This window comes from Scomber japonicus, chromosome 3 (assembly GCF_027409825.1).
Source record: "Scomber japonicus isolate fScoJap1 chromosome 3, fScoJap1.pri, whole genome shotgun sequence".
In the NCBI taxonomy this organism is placed as follows: Eukaryota; Metazoa; Chordata; class Actinopteri; order Scombriformes; family Scombridae; genus Scomber; species Scomber japonicus.
Genome location: NC_070580.1, coordinates 28,641,041 through 28,657,358, shown reverse-complemented (window position 1 = coordinate 28,657,358; position 16,318 = coordinate 28,641,041). Strand labels below are relative to the sequence as shown.

Here is a 16,318-nt window from a genome sequence, read left to right as displayed (position 1 = left end):
CTATGTGTTGTCGGACAGTGTTTCACTGTTGAGCTGTGGTAGAAGTAAAGTAACAAAAATAACTAAAAATACTGAAATTGAAATACATCTTGAGCTTCATATCGGCTTCAGATAAACCTTTAAACACATTTTTGCACAGGAGGATTATATAATTTGGCCACCCATAATTTACTTTGCAAGAGCATCACGGCAAGAAAAACCTGTTTCAATGTTTAGTTGGGCCGCTGACTATTGTTTTAAGACAATTTTTTTTTTAAACTGTTGACCCATCCTTTAACAAACTACATTAAATCCAACAGTGAAAGTGTTTCTAATCCATAAAGATGCGCGTCTAGGTTAAAAACGATAGATGGCGCCAGTAGCTCACATGTCAATGTTAATGATCCTGTTGCTGCTGCTGCAGAGTTTGCACAGTACGAACCATTACTGCTGTGCAAAAAGCTGAATATTACATGTGAAGGCTTTTTACTTTACTATACCTACAATTACTAGAAACATTTAAGCAACTTTATATAATAAATTATATGTATATATATTTTTTAAATATTTATTATTAAAATGAGTATTAAGACTTTTTATTTGTATTATTATTTTATCTTTTTTTAAATAATTATTTTTTAATTATTGTTTATGGCATGTTTTTATTCTGGATTATACTATTTTAAACTGTATAGGACTTAAAAATAGAAAAAAACCGAGTATTTAGACACTGCATGGAAACTTACTACAGTGTGTCGGATTGTGTCTTGGTTTGATTAGCCGAGCGCCTCCGTAACTGGCCGAGAGTTGCCGAATCATCTGTCCTGCCCGGACTGCTGGAAGCGGCCGCAAACGCCATGTTGGCGAAGTCTCTCGTCTCTGTGAGGAAAAAAATGACAAAAAACACACTTGTCGAGAAGAGAAAAAGGTAGATCGCTGGAAGGAGGCGGCTGAAGATCGAAGGGGAGATTTATTTACCCCCTTCCCTGTTTTTTGAAAAAGAAAAACGAAACCGAGCCGCCGGATCCGCAGAGGTTCCGGACGGGCGAGGGGAGGCTCAACCTCCCACCGTCCCCATGAACAGCACCGCTGATCCGAGCAGCGACTCATGAGAAAAAGAGACGTTTGTGTCGCTATCTAAGCTTCGGTAACAGGATATTTTGGGGCCTGCTTCTTCAAGAATCTGCTTAAACATAAGAAAAAAAACAAAAAAACCCCCGCTTGCTTCCCATGTATGCAAGCTAGGCGTCGTTATATCAGTATTTATTATTATTATTATTATTGATTTTTTTTTTTTTTGCAATGAGTTTACCACCGAAAGTGGTCACTAAACCCGCCGCCGCTGTCGCAGCTAGCGGAGCCGGAGGTGGTAGCTCTCCGTCGGGCCAACTGCGGACCCTGACCTCCGTGTCTCTGCCACCGGGAGCCCCGACAGCTCCTCAGCCCGGCGCTGTACCTCCACCTCAGTATCCTTTGACATGGGTAACGTGGAAATCACTTACAATATTTTGTATCATCATTATTATTATTATTTTTTAGTTTTAAAACATTTCACCTCCTCCCTGTCTTAATGTTAGGGTGTTAGAGCCATGCATTTATGTTTTATTGGACGTTTTATTTGGGATGATGTTTCTCAGCAGGGAAGGGAGGGGAGGAGACAATTAGCTAGGGAGCTAACGATGCTAATGTTAGCTTATCAAGCCGGTTTTTTAACGCTAACGCAAATGTCACGCATGTATTGTACAGTTGACTCTTCACCACTACTCCCAGTTACATTTAACACCCCACATGCATGTTAAATTGGTTGTGTGTCAGTGTGTATTAACCCACAAACTAGCTGACTCCCATCATCCGCCTTTCCCCAAAAGCACCGGTTACCGGCTTTGTTCAGTTAACGTTACCGGTGCATTAGCTTTAGTGTGAGTGTACCAGCACCGCCAGCTTAGATGGGTCCGTGAACGCAACACCGCAGAGCAGCAACCAAGCAAGCAAGCTTTCGCCCCCCATTTCTGGGTGGTAACCTGTGGATTTAATAATAATAATAATATTGATGGGGGGGGGGGGGGGGCTAATGGTAGCTTTGTACAAGGCCTAGCATTTTAAGAAATCGCACCTCCTGTCTATACATTCATGCAGCTGCCCCATTTCACATAACATGAGCTTTTTTTTTGAAAGGGAGTAAAGCCCCCCCCCCCCCCTCCTTCACTGGAGGAGGGTGGGAGGTGCAGGCCTGTTAGGATAAGAGCCTGCAGAAAAACTAGCTTTTAAAAGAAAGTGATTAATCCAGCTAGTTTCATGACAGTTAATGGTCTAAAATAAGTAGTTGGAGCATTATAATCTGATAAACATGTGTTTGAATGAAGTTATTTTATACTACCATCATTGTTGGTGTTTTATCTTGCATGTTCTTCCCAAAATATGCATGCAGGGTAGAGTTTTGACACCCTTAAATGACATAGCATGCTGTCACCGCCCCTCCAAAATATACCTTTACCTGCAAGTTAACACAGATACAAGATAAGAGACTTTCATGACAGTTAATGGTCTAAAATAAGTAGTTAAGAGCATTATAATCTGATAAACACATCTTTAAATGGTTAAAGTTATGTTATACTACCATTATTGTTTGGTTTATTGTGTGTGTTTCCAAAAAAAATGTTTCTGCAAAAATATTCATGCAGGATAGAGTTATATCAGCCTTAAATGACTGTATGCTGTCATTGCCCACCCCGTCAACCCCCCAAAAATATACCTTTACCTGCAAGGTAACATAGATACAGGATAAGAGCCTGCAGTGGAGAAACTAGTGTTACAGAAAATAATGAATCCAGCTAGTTTCATGTCATTTAATGGTCTAAAATAAGTAGTTAGAGTATTATAATGTGATAAACACGTGTTTAAATCAAGTTATTTTACACTACCATCATTGTTTGTGTTGTATCTTTTGTGTTATCCCAAAAAAGTCTGTATATTCAGCATGCAGGGTGAAAGTTATATCAGCCTTTAATGTCATAGCATGCTGTCACCCCCCCCCCCCCCCCCATCCTTAAAATACACCGTTACCTGTGAGCTAACACAGATACAGACCGGTAACCTGTACCCTCTGTCCCACCTCTACCCTACTTTTTTGGTGGAGTGAAGTCACTGTGGTTATGTCACCTCCTGTTTTATTTACAGCATGGTGGCAGTATAGTGTGTGAGAGAGAGAGAGAGAGAGGGAGGGTGAGAGAGATTAGGTTGACATCTCTTCCTCGCCTGCCAGTGACACACAGAGAGAGAGAGGTGTGTCTTTTGTGATCTGACAGCTTCTGCGATGGCTTAGCTTTTTTGGAGGTTTTTGATGTCTCAACCTGATTTCCTGCCACCCACGATCACAGAGCCCTGTCCTGTGTTTCTGACATCTGTAAGGGGCAGCAGTGTGTAGCTGTTTATGGCAGGTGGCAGTATGAAACACTTCCTTCTGGGTTTTTTCTTTTTAAGTGTTTTGTGTTGTGATGTCTTTTTTTTAATTGTGTGCGAGTTAGATAAGTAAATCTAACACAAAAACACATGAACATAATGGGTCTCTTTATGTGTTGTGCCGTGTCCTCTTTTGACTCTCCTGACTGTTTGAAATGATTGTTCAATTTGCTTAACCTACTTTCTGTGGAGTACAGAGCTTCACCCTCTTCATTTTACTCAATGCATGTCTTGTTTAAGCGATATAACGACTAAAAACGACGATAAAAAATCAGTTCGTTTTTTAAAGAGAAGAGAAGAGAATGACACACCTATTGAGCCGTAATTGTTTAGTTTGCTTTTGGTTTGTTGTGATTCCTCCTGCACAACTTTAAGTGTTAGATCTACTAAAGTAATATGTCTGATTTTTAGTATTACATTAAGGAATATTTTAACCTGTCCTGACAAGGCTGTGGTTGTTGATCCCACAGATGTAGTTGGACTTATTGTCTCCAGTTATATAGTGCAGTAGCTGGTTACTTTCAAGGTCAAGTCCATTTTATTTGTGTAGGCCAATATCACAAAGGACAAATTTGCCTCAGGGGGCTTTACATACTGTACAGCATTACAACATCATCCATCCTTAGACCCTCAATGTGGGTAAGGAAATACTCCCTAAAAAAGCCATTTAACAGGGGAAGAAGTGGAAGAAACCTCAGGATGAGCAACTGAAGAGGGATCCCAAATTCCTTAAAACTCATTTTAACAGGGAAAAAATAGAAGAAACCTTAAGAAGAGCAACAGAGAAGGATCCCTCTACCAGGACAGATAGATGTGCAATAGATGTGTGTACAGTACAGTAGGGCTGGGCAATTAATTAATATAATATCGATATCGTGATATTTAATAGATTTTGTCTTTTTCGAATTTGAATATTGTAATATAGTGATATGGAATAATGTCATCTTTTCCTGCTTTTAAAGGCAGCATTACAGACATTAAAATGTCTGTGAGCTTAACAGACTGTTCTATTAAGTGTTATATCTACATTACTGATGTTTGTTTAGCAAAAATTTCATTGTGTAAATACTTTGTGAAAGCACCGATAGTCATTCCTACAATATTGTCAAAATATCCATATCGAGCAATTTGGTCAAAAATATTGTGATATTTGATTCTGCCCATATTGCCCAGCCCTAGAATACAGCAATGAACAGGATAACAAAATTATAATGAATGTATGATATATATATAGTAAGAATGTGATGTGAAGGATGCCATGCAGCTTCCAGACACCACCAGAGCAGAGTAGGACTTGAGCCATGGTCCTCCATCAACATAGAGACCTAGCTGGAGGATAGAGTACACATACACACAGGGGAGAGTCGCATTACACCATTCACATACACAGGAGGAGAGACCAGAAAAGACACAGGAGAGAAAGAGAGAGAGAGAGAGAGAGAGAGAGAGAGAAGGATAGTCATAATTTAGAGAACGAGACATGAAGTGAGTCTGAACTCCTGCAGGATGAGGAACTAGATCCAAAACCTCAGGAAATGGCACCGACAGCCAGGGAAGCAGAGCAGAAGGTTAGAGAAGGTGTACGATGTTTCTTCTCAGTCTGTATGCGTATGAGGGTTAGGATTGGGGAATAGTAGTTATAGTTATTTGCTAGTATATGAGATACACCTTGCTACTATACATTTAGTCCTGCAATAAATCCAACCTTTTATATGAAGCTCATATTAGTTCAGTTTATTGACGAAGAGGTGGCGTTTCAACAGTGTAGTCGTTTTGGGGTCTGTACTTTGTGGTGCAGTTGAATTTATTTGGATTATATTGTATTGCTGAATTTATTGTAGTGCAACGAAGTGTGATTTGTTCCTGTACTGCGTAACCATCTGTGCCGAAGGAGCTGAACTAACTGTAAGAATAAATTGTTCCAACATCAAATTAGAGAGTAAAAGAAAATTAACTAGCCTGCTTTGTTTGTGCCCGTGACTTTAATTTTTAACTTCTAGTATCCCCCCCTCCTGATGCTGCATGGACCCCGTTGTAGTAATCGCGACACTACACCGCCCTGCATTTGATTTTCATGTCTACATAAAAGCAGACCATGTGAATGTCACCACTTGTCTGACCTCTCACTGTGCGCAGACCCTCTTAAGGTCAGGAGTGTGGGAGCATGTTACGCTCTTGTCTGGCCTGGGCTCCTGGTGGATGGGAATTCCCACTTTAGAGACGTTGGCCTTCGATAAGAGTCGGGACGGTGAGGTGGAGGTGGTGGTGGTGGTGGTGGCGGCAGTTTGTTTCTGTTCCTGGTCGTCTGAGAAACACCCAGCGCATGCGTCTGCTGCTGCACTTGCCAGACAATGGCAGTGCTGCTTAGCATTCAGAGCGAGAGGCCAAGGTGGCGCTTCCCACCATCTGCCAACAAAGGCCCAGGTCACCCAGCCTGCCTCAGCCCTCCCTCATTTCCTTCCATCCCCCCACAAACTCACCTCACCCCACTGCTGCCTGGGACCAGCTGAGAAAACTGTGGGCTTCTCCTTCTCCCCATTTCCCCCCCCCTACTCCCTACTCTCCTCCCATGCAACCCCCCCTCTAACCCTTTAGCTTTCATGGTACAGTACTTTCATGCTTTTTTTTTTTTTTTTTGAAGAGGCTCACTCCTTTTTCTGTCTTTCTTTTGCTAGTTTTTTACATCCCCCCCCCCCCCCCCATCATGGTCTGTGCTTTTGTTCAGACATAAAAGATATAAGCATTTCCCAGTGAAGTGTAGTTAAATGGTAACATCCAAACCAGACATGCAACCACATTCAGTGTTTAGTAATGAGGTGCAGATATGTAGACTGTGGACCCAACTGGCAGGTCACTCAGCACAGTGGTCCTGTATTTCAGGACAGGTGTGTGCAGAGCCAGCATGTGAAGATATTCTCATGAGCATACTCACTGTGGGATGTTATAAATAAACTGCTGAGTTGTTATGAGCCAGCATGCAGGACTGTTCTTTCCAGAGAGGGAGTGGCCTGCTGAAGAAGAAGAAGAAGACATCCTGCTTAATGTCAGTGCTCCCAACGGTGTTTTCTTTCTCAAGTGACATTTCCGTCATTTTAAATGTTTATCTATATTTACCACGTTCACAAAAAAAAAAAAAAAAAAATGAAAGTAACATTCAGATTAAAACCGGTAATTGGTTAGAAACTGGACATCTTCTGATCTGTTGTCACTTTTTTTTTGCAGTATTTGGTATTTACAGGGAACTCTGGGTCTGTAGATTCATCCTGCCCACACTGTGATGCTGGCAAGCCTCTGGCATAGTTGGAAATGTTCACCTTCATTTGTCAGAAAGTAGTGCTTTAACGACTTTAGACAATATTATGTTAATTCTTTTTATTGTCAAAGCAAGGAATTTCTGCTTTGCTTTAAATGTTCAAATGTTATGTCACGTTTAGCACCAATTTCTGTCATTTATCACTACTCTTTTGTTCTTGTTGGAGTTGGTTTGTTTCAGACTCACAGAGCCACACAGTTACAGCTTTAAGTCTTTTTTTTTTTTTTTTTTTTTTTAATGCATGATGAAACTGGCTGTAGGGGAGTATCTTGGTTCTATTAGTTGGCACCGCTTGTTGTTATTGCCTGAGGTATTCCTGCAAGTGTTTTTTTCTGTCGACCGGGGTCAGTCTTAAGTGTTGAGACTCGTGGTGCTGTTGGCTAAGTTCAAAGCTGCTGCTATTTTTAAAGATAAACTATTAACCTGTTGATAATGTATTCCTGGCTGCCGCTCGGTCGGTCTGTGTGTTGCTGCTCTCGCAATATCAGCGTCTCCTGACAAAGTTATTAATTTCTCCTTCTCCGTAACCTGGCGTCTGATATCTCCATTTAATTCATCAGCCGTGTCTGACTCATGCAAGTCAATAACACAAGTCATCATCCTCTCTATCGGGCTAATTAATATATTCGAGTAAGTGTCTCCAGAGTTTATCGGATGATAAGCATAAGAACAATATTATGTCTGTCAGCTATGGTCACTGACTCTATAACAGCAATAAAGGCTCTAGTAGACATAAGAGTGAAATAGTGCTGTGTCTATCCACCACTTTATTACAGACTGACGTATCTCAACAACTATTAGATGGATTCAGACATTCATGGTCCACAGAGGATGGATTCCAATGACGTTTGTTATCCTGACTTTACCTCCAGTGCTACCATGAAGCCAACACTTTTGGCTTCATGGTAGCACTGGAGATATCTTGTCAGTTATTACATAGTCTGCTGTTACATTTTTCTACAGATATCAAATGTGATGACAGGATGAGTTACAATGACTTTGCTTATCATCTTTTTCTTCTCGCATCATAAAGTCAACTTTTCATTTTGTCCAATACTTTGATTAACGTGCAAAACTAGCAACATTCTCATCAGCGTTAACTGTCCTTTGTTTGGTGCCAATTAGCTGACATTAGCACACTGAACTAGGATGGTTAACCAACATAGTAAACATTAGCATGTTAGCATTGCCATGGTGAGCCTGTAAGCATGCTGATGTTAGCATTTAGCTCAAACTACTACTAAAGCTAAATACAATAAAATTATAGCTGCTAATGAAGTTTTACACTCCAGCAAATATACAATGTAGAGCTACAATTACAAGTTCTTATGTCTCTCATAAAATATTATTACGTCTTTCAGAGAGTTATTAGGAGGAGTGTCATCAGCAGATTTATCCTATGCACATTATAAAATATTGAGACTAACTTTCCGTTATATATGAATCTATTTAGATGGCCTCTTCTGTGCTGGTTTATATGTAACGGTTAAAAGCTTTTATATATAAATATTTGTCTTTAACATCCTCATCATTTCTTCATCATAATCACAACATTTTATACTACTAATAATATTGGCTTATTAATCAAGTAGTGAAACAGCTCGTCGTGTGGTGGTTGTATTACTTTGGATTTTTTTCTGCTTTTGCCTCATAAGAAGTACAGATTGCCTTTCTTCCCCCTTTTTAATTTAACGCTAAGAACCAAAAGTGCTTTATGCTACATACATCCATACCTATTGTTGCTTAAGATGGGGTTTGTAAGAGTTGAATCCACCAACCTACCACCCATTGTTGTACATACTGCAGTGGAAGAGCAGTCTCAGCAACAGCAGGCAGGCAGTGAGAGCTTTGTGAGCTCTGCTTTTATCCAACTCTGTGTCTGTCTGTGTGTGTGTGTGTGTGTGTTTGATTAAGTGTGTTAGAGAGAGTGAGGGAGTGATTGTGCGAGTGAGTGGCTAGTGGGCCAGCAGGGAGAAGGAGGGTTTGTGTCTGCACCATCTGGGCCGTCTCCACTCACTTCCTGTGGCTCCACTCTGAACCCACTGCTATGCTCTGAGATTTCCAGGTAGCCTGAATCATTGAAATGAGACATGACAGGCTCTTGAGGTCTGTTTTTAAAAAAAAAGGACGCTATATGTGTAATTATATGGCACGCAAACATTTATTATTTGATTTAAGAACATCTAAATTACATGTGATTTATTCAGAGGGTGAGGCATTGGCTGCACATTGATTAATTTATACAGTAATAGTAATATCACAGTTTATTGAGCTGTATCATACTCTGATCACGGCCTTGACCTACGTGAGGTTATATCTCCTCACACGCCCCTACACCACCCCACCCCACCCCCCCCTCTTCACTTACTCTCACATTCAGCACTTAAGTGGCTTGACTCTAATGATGAAGCAGGAGCCACAGCAGCTTTTCCCCTCCTAAATGAGGCTTACAGGTCACTGTAGTGTTAAAGGACAAGGAGGAGTGAGTGAAGCTGCTTTATGGTCTCTGCCGGGAAGAAGGATCAGCGTGTGTTTGTTGGAGGCCGTTTCGCTCAACCTGTTTTTGGCTCGGGACCCGAATCTCACCCTGTCAACAATATAAACGAGGTGGTTACAGCGTGGAAGATTGTGTCAAGATTAAGTGATGCTTGTCTAAGCGGCCTGTAGATTTCACCTCACTCCATTTATGTAAGAAAAAAAGAGGAATGAAAGATGATTTCACTGCTTATCGATCAGTTTTATCTAGCATGCTCAATCTTTTAGGATATTTTAGGATATATTAAGTATACATTAGTTTAAAAATTATCTCACAGCATCCCACGATATCCAGTTCGATCAGCTGGTGGCCTTACACATCCTGATTTATATCATTTAGGTTTATGCATTCTCAATCCTTCATCTGAATACCAGATTTCTAGGAAGCACCTTGTCCATTGAAAAGTATCAAAAGTCAAACACGACTCAGTCCCCATCAGTGTCATTTCGACCAGGTTCAATTAGCCGTCCGTTAAAGCTAATTTTCCAGCTACACTGACACCTTTTATTTTCTGAGGCGATGTCCCTGTTGTGACTCGTTAAGATGACAGTGTGCTCACCTTCTCTCCTCCAGCAGAAAATGAACGGAGATCAAACTAATGACTAATGTCTAATTAGTGCGGGCAGCCACTTTCATGGCAGCGCCTGATTCACACGCACGGCAGAGCTTGACTGTGAAGTGTCGGCATCCATCTGGTTACCTGGCCACCCACATGGAGAACTCGACATAAATTATGTTATACCTCAGGACATTTTGTTTTCTTTCCCAGCATGCCATCAGGCCAGTAGAATAATTTAATCACTAGCAGTCGATCTTAAAACTAAGCAAAAAGTAATGGAGAAAGTGCATTAAATCATATCATGGTATTCTGGACGGCCATTTATGGTGTGTTTGAACCCACAAAGGGAAACCAAACATCAGGATTCCTACTAAATAAGTCTGTTGCTATGCAGTTTAACTTGTCGATATGCAGTGAAACTAGTTTCCTGTGTTGATTTTTAAGCTGATAACTTCCCCTCAAAGCATGATGTCGAGAAACAGTGCTCCAGCTAGAGAAATTACAAAGTGTTTCCCATCAGACAATGGATGCATCTAGTTTCACAACATTCTGCAGTGACTACAGGTGTTTTCAGACTGAGATAACGGAAACATGTACGCTGGCTTTGAGCCATTTATATAATCTCTTCTCTTTTTTGTTTTGTTTGTTTCTTTTTTTAAAAACTTGGCTGCAGTTGTAAGAAGAAAAATCAAATCTTGCTTAAATCTTCCGTTGGATTCAGCAGTCCTGTCTTGCCTCATTATTTCTCGCCTTACACCTTTTTATATCTCTGCTCCTCCTGCCCTCATGACAACCAACCCTCACGACCCTCACGACCCTCACAGCAGATTTGTTGCTGTTGCTCCGCCAGGTTTTGAACCTTGCTTTCACCTGTCTACATCTCGCCTCCTCCTCCTCTGTTTACAGTCCCCCCCACCACCACAGTTGCCCCCGACAACCAACCAGCGGTCATGTGGAGCAGACAGATCAGGTTGCTTCACTGTTGATAGCCCCCTCTCACTTCACCCCCCCCCCCTCCCTTTTTTTTTTGTTTCCTGTCTTGCTTCAGAATAGAAGAAATATTTTTAAGTGATTACCACCATTCCTATTTTTAACCCACTTGTGGTGTGGCATGACTTGGATGTGCCACATTAGGTTTTTTTTTTTTCCAGATCACGACAGATAATCGGATCTGTCCTTCCGATACGTGCACTTTGTAAGAAATGTTTCCCTCCCTTTGCTGGAAGTGTATCAAAACAACGTCCATCGTACAGTTTTATTATCGTGCTTCTCCGCACTTGGACTTGACAGTTCAGTGTGATGAGACTGAGCCTGTAATTGCCCCTTATTTCTTGTGTGTGTGTGTATGTGGGTGGGTTGTGGGATGGGGGTGGAGGAGGGGTGAAGTGTGGGGTGTTGTTTTTTCCGAATTCCCCGGCAATGAAACTGATAATGCTTCCTGCTGTGCTTCTGCTTTTTGAATCACATCCACCTTTTTTTTTTTTTTTTTTGTTTTGTTCTGTTTTAAAATGTTCCCTTTCTCTTTCTCTCTATCTCCCTCTTCTTCTCCCTCCTTGTGTTGTCGGTTACGGGTGGAGGTGCTTGGCAGGTGGCCAACAGAGATGACGGCCCCTGCAGGCAAGAGCGGGAGAGTAAAGGAAAGAGGGCTTAAGGGGTAGAAAAAGGGGAGGTGTGATTTTGGGTGAAAGGAAGAAAGCCAGACGTTCGGTTTCCCTTAAACCATGTGACCAACAGTGTGTGAGCCTGTCTGTCACGGACAACTGCCTGAGCAGGTTACTAACCACAGGGCTTCCCTCTTCTCTGGCTATTACACATTCCCTCTTTTGTCTCCTCTAACATCTGAGTGATGTCTCCCGAGCGTGTCTCCATATTACATGTTTCAGCTGCTAAAAGAAAAGTTATCGTAGGCTCCTGTTTAAAGCAGCTCCTTGAAGGATTAATACATTCTCCAATGTGTTATAGTTCTCTTTAAATGTTAAGGCAGAAAGTTTTTCTTTGACCTGTCATTATTATTCTACAGCCATTGATTAATATTGAATACAGTTTGCACCTCTGCTATTCCTGCGTATAAGGGCTGTAACAGTTGTCTAAGCTTCTGCTCTGCCTGCCCCCCTTTTTGCCTGAAGTGGTCCAGAAATCCATTTCAGATTTTCCCTTTAACACTTGCAAAATGGTGAAGGTACATAGTGTACTCTGAGAGATGGGGCATTTGGGCGGGGTGGGTTCGTTGGGGGATCTTTTAAATCAAACTAGGCGAGCTATTGAGGGTTTGAGGAAAGCCCTTTTGGATGAGTGAGTTAAATGTATCGCATTGAGACGTGTATATAGACGGTGGATTGAAATAAACTCAACAGACATCATTTTTGGGTTTAAGCAGAAACTTCCCACTTATTAATCTGTATTTAAACAGGGAGGGTCATTGAGTGCAAGCTCCTTTTTTTTTTTTTACAAGGACAACCTGATTAGAGTCATCAGAGCGCACCAAAGTTACAGTATACATCAACAGATTATACAGCAAACAGGCCAAAGACCTCAACATCAATTCAAAGAAAACACACATGCATTCACACTGCTCTGCCTCAGTCCAAAGAGATTAAAATTGATTTAAAAGGGATTAGCTTGACTAATTTTACAAGCTTCTACAAATTGTTTCTCTTGTGTGGAGCCTCGCATTTAAAAGCCAAACAGTCTCAGCGGCTGATCTGCAGTTAAAAAGGTGTTTTGTAAATAAAATGAATGTTAGGGTCTCTTTTTACTGCCGACGACTACCACCCAACTTTCTCATATAGTGTACAACGATGCATCTAAAGCATCCCCAGTTATGAACCTAAGGGTGCAATGATAGTGTGCACCAACAGGTTTAAGGTTAAAGGCAGGAGATTCCTTTAAATTACATCACCATAGTGCATAATGGATAAAAAGGATGACTGAACAACTTTCTGCAGTTTTGGGTATTATGTGCCTTATTTCTATAAAAGAATGCCAGCTTCACTGACTTAGTTCATTAATGTTTTTTGAAGCTCGGCTTGTCAGAGGAGGGAGGATGCTCTCTCAATTGGCGTCCCATTAAGAGGAGTAATATTCACTTCAGTGGAACTGTTAATCAGTTTTTTAGAAAACAGCATGCGTTTGGTTTTATCCGATTTAAACAGGATCAATCAAAATTTGCTGTTCAGAGCGGAAATCAGAAGGCAGCTTACTGGATGAAGTCTCTTCATTTGGTTTAGTCAGCAGTATTTTGACTTAACATTGTCATGAATAGTTAAAACATGATGGCAATCTTACCTGTTGAGCTGCACAGTGCTTCTCATCTTTTATATGACACTTGTTTTTAGTGTCTAGTTGCCGTTAGAGTTTTCCTTAAATACACACCTCTCCAGAATCCCACGGGTTCAGCCATCACTGGATGACCGAATCTTCTCCACACAGCCTGGAGTCGCTGCAGTCTACAGCGTGAGTCACAAACACATTTTACACACCCACCTGTGTGTACAGTATGCAGCAGAGCATATTCACAAACTTCACAAGAATACAAACACAGGACTCATATCTACAGTGTGGACTCTGTGTGTACAGCTGCATTTACACTACGATACTCGGGAGTATAATTGTGCCAAAAGCATATGTTCATTTTGAGTATGCTGTTAGTAGTTTGGTACCTTACAAGATTCAACTCCCATAAAACTTTTCAGATTTAAATTTGTCACAGTTAAGAATTACAAAACAGGTCTTTATACAGGGGTAGATACATTTTATAGGCATAGTAAAACATGCATCGGTGGTTTTCTTTACTTCAAAAAGAGCAAGTCGTACTTGTCGAGATGCTCTAAAATTCTGTTACATGACCACAGGAGGCACGCCTTGGAAATGTCACCTCAGGGAACCTCTGCTATTTAATGACTCCTTCAGGAGTTAATTAACATTTCCTGTAGTTGTTCTTGATTATAATAATATTATGAATAAACATATTTTAGTACTTTTTTTTATTTTTTTTTATTTTAACCTGCATGGAGCATCAACATGTCAGTTAGAGGCATTAAATAGACAAATAATTCAATTCAAATCACAGAGGGAATCTCAAATGTACTCCTCTGCCGTCTTCTTCTGACCTTTTAGTCCATTTATTGTCTCATCCCGAGTGGTCGCAGGCACACCTACTGCATCACACTGCAGACAAAAACAAACCTGAAATGGCATCAACCCCATCCTCTTAGGATCTTAGCCTGACACGACTGTCACCCTTTTTGCGAGCGAGCAATTATGGTGTACAACAATCCACATTGAGCGGTGCTGTTTACACACCCTCAGCGCTCTGCAGCACCACCACCACTCTCTCTGTTTTTTTTTTCCTCTTATAAACCGAATTTGTATTTACCCGCAGGCCAGCGATTTGTCATACGACTCGGTAGACTTTGCGAGATACTGATCAGTAATTCCACCATTAAAGGCACAGATACCTCTACGTTCATAGTAACACTTCTTAAATAATGAATGTTTAATGCAGAAATTAGAAGATTAGAGATTGATTTTCTTTTACACACACACACGCACACAAAAAGCAAATGTCACACGACCTTCATGTTTTAACACTTAAGTGGTCTATTATGGGATAGTACTGGCATGTGTGTTTTGCTGCTGTTAATTCTGTAATATCTGGCGTTTACAAGCATAGTCCACCTGAAAATTGGCACTTGAGTAATTTGATATCACAAAGAAGAAAAGCTTCTTTATCCTGTGTAACATAACAGTAATGAAAACTGGAGATTTTCTATTGCAGAAGGCTTGTTTTACAGGGTTAGGCTGCAACAATGATGACACTGGTGGAAATAAACCGTGCCCCATTGGCGTGAAACATTTGTTCTGTGCGGTGGATGTGGGGTTTTTTTTGCTCTCTTTATTTTTTCGCTCCACCCCTCACGTACAGCTTCTATACAGCCGCTCGCCTTCCCCTCCCCCATCCCATCACTCTGTACGTCCTCCGAATCAGTCACTCGCCCGAAGCAGAGTAGGCTCCTCCCCTGGCAACAGCAGCTAGATTAGTTGCTTTATCCCAGGTCATCTGAGGGAAGTGGGCCACACAGAGAAGATGGAGAGAGATGCAGGAAAAGGATTGATGTTGTATAGGCTGTATAGACCGGTGCCTGTTGTACTCGGTAGTTGTACGAATAATAGAAGTTTGGAGTTGTTAGTTTTTAAAATATGACTGTCTGCAGCTGGCTCTTTTACAGCTCTAATGGTGTAAGGCTGTGTAGAGACACAGAGAGAGAGAGAAAAGGATAAAAAAAAAAAGGCCCATGAGAGAAGAAGTGGGTTTCCCGGCTTTTCAGGCTTCTTGTTGTCTGCCTGCTGCTTTCTTCCTGCAGTATCCTCTCACACTCCCTGGTGTGTCGGGCCTGCTGCAGGAACAAGCAGCACCTGCCGTGGTGCCAGCCCACAGCTGCAGCAGCCAAGGCCCATTCTGCCACACTACTGGGCCAAGAGCTGAGTCAGACCTCATCCTTGCAAATTGCCTGATACTGCTCACTTGGCCAGAGACTACCCTGAACCCTCTGTTGCCCCATATTGACGAGGCTTGTTTAGCGTGACTCAGTTGAATCCATTGTACCAGGTGCTCTCGATCTATCGCAGACGAGTGGGACTGTAATATGATTACTTGACCCAGTTTTGTCATATGAGGCCTCTGGTAGCCCCAGACATCTTTGCAGAGCATATTCTGGCACAGTGGGGCTGCAGAAGAGGCCAGAGCGTACTGTTAGCCAACCCCAGCAGGTTACAACACCCATGCACAGCACAGGTCTTCACCTCTGCACACATACGGGGGCTAATCCCAGAGCTTCAGTGCTTAATTTAAATTCCTCAGCAGGAGGGAGGACTAATGACCTGTGTATTCCTGCCACTGCTCTTCCCTCATCACATCATTTAGTGTGTGTTTGTGCGTGTGCGTGTGTGTGTGTGCATCAGTGTGACATAATGCCTCGTACTGTATGTGGCTAACCTCGCTGCTCTATGTGATGCAGGTACCCAGGCACGCTGGCCCTCCTTACACTGCTCATGACATCACAAAGGGACACCCTAACTTGGCGGGCACTCCGCCCGGTCATGCCCACTCCCCGGCGCTCTCTCAGGTATCAGTACCCACAGCTTCCCCATATCGCTACCCTAAGGGCTGGGAGACAGGCGGAGGGGTGAGTCACTTAATTCTGGCCATATTGCCAACCTCTAAACTGTATTATCTGTCTTTTCTGTATCAGTTTTTTCACATGTTTCAGTTTCCTGTTCGTCCCATTTCTATCATTTTGTAATACAGTTGGAAGCCATGTGTGCATGAGTGTGTTTTTTAAATGTAATTCAAGATGTGTGTATAAATTAAACAGGGTTACACTGTAGTACAGCATGTCATGTGCACCACTGCCTGTAGTCAAGTGTGCATCTACTCTATAAGGTCCATTTAATCCTGTTAAGGTCAGTTGGG

At 41.7% G+C, this 16,318-nt stretch overlaps 1 protein-coding gene across 1 annotated transcript in view; it reads left to right on the top strand.

Moving 5' to 3' along the window:
• The first annotated feature begins 873 nt into the window (after nt 1–873).
• The window catches only part of eif4g3a (eukaryotic translation initiation factor 4 gamma, 3a), a 53,623-nt gene continuing 38,178 nt past the window's right edge, over nt 874–16,318 (top strand). Inside the window, exons 1-2 of the mRNA XM_053316601.1 lie at nt 874–1,461; nt 15,864–16,031. Coding sequence (XP_053172576.1) covers nt 1,282–1,461; nt 15,864–16,031 — 348 coding nt within the window. The 5' untranslated portion in view covers nt 874–1,281. The remainder of the gene's footprint in view (nt 1,462–15,863; nt 16,032–16,318) is intronic.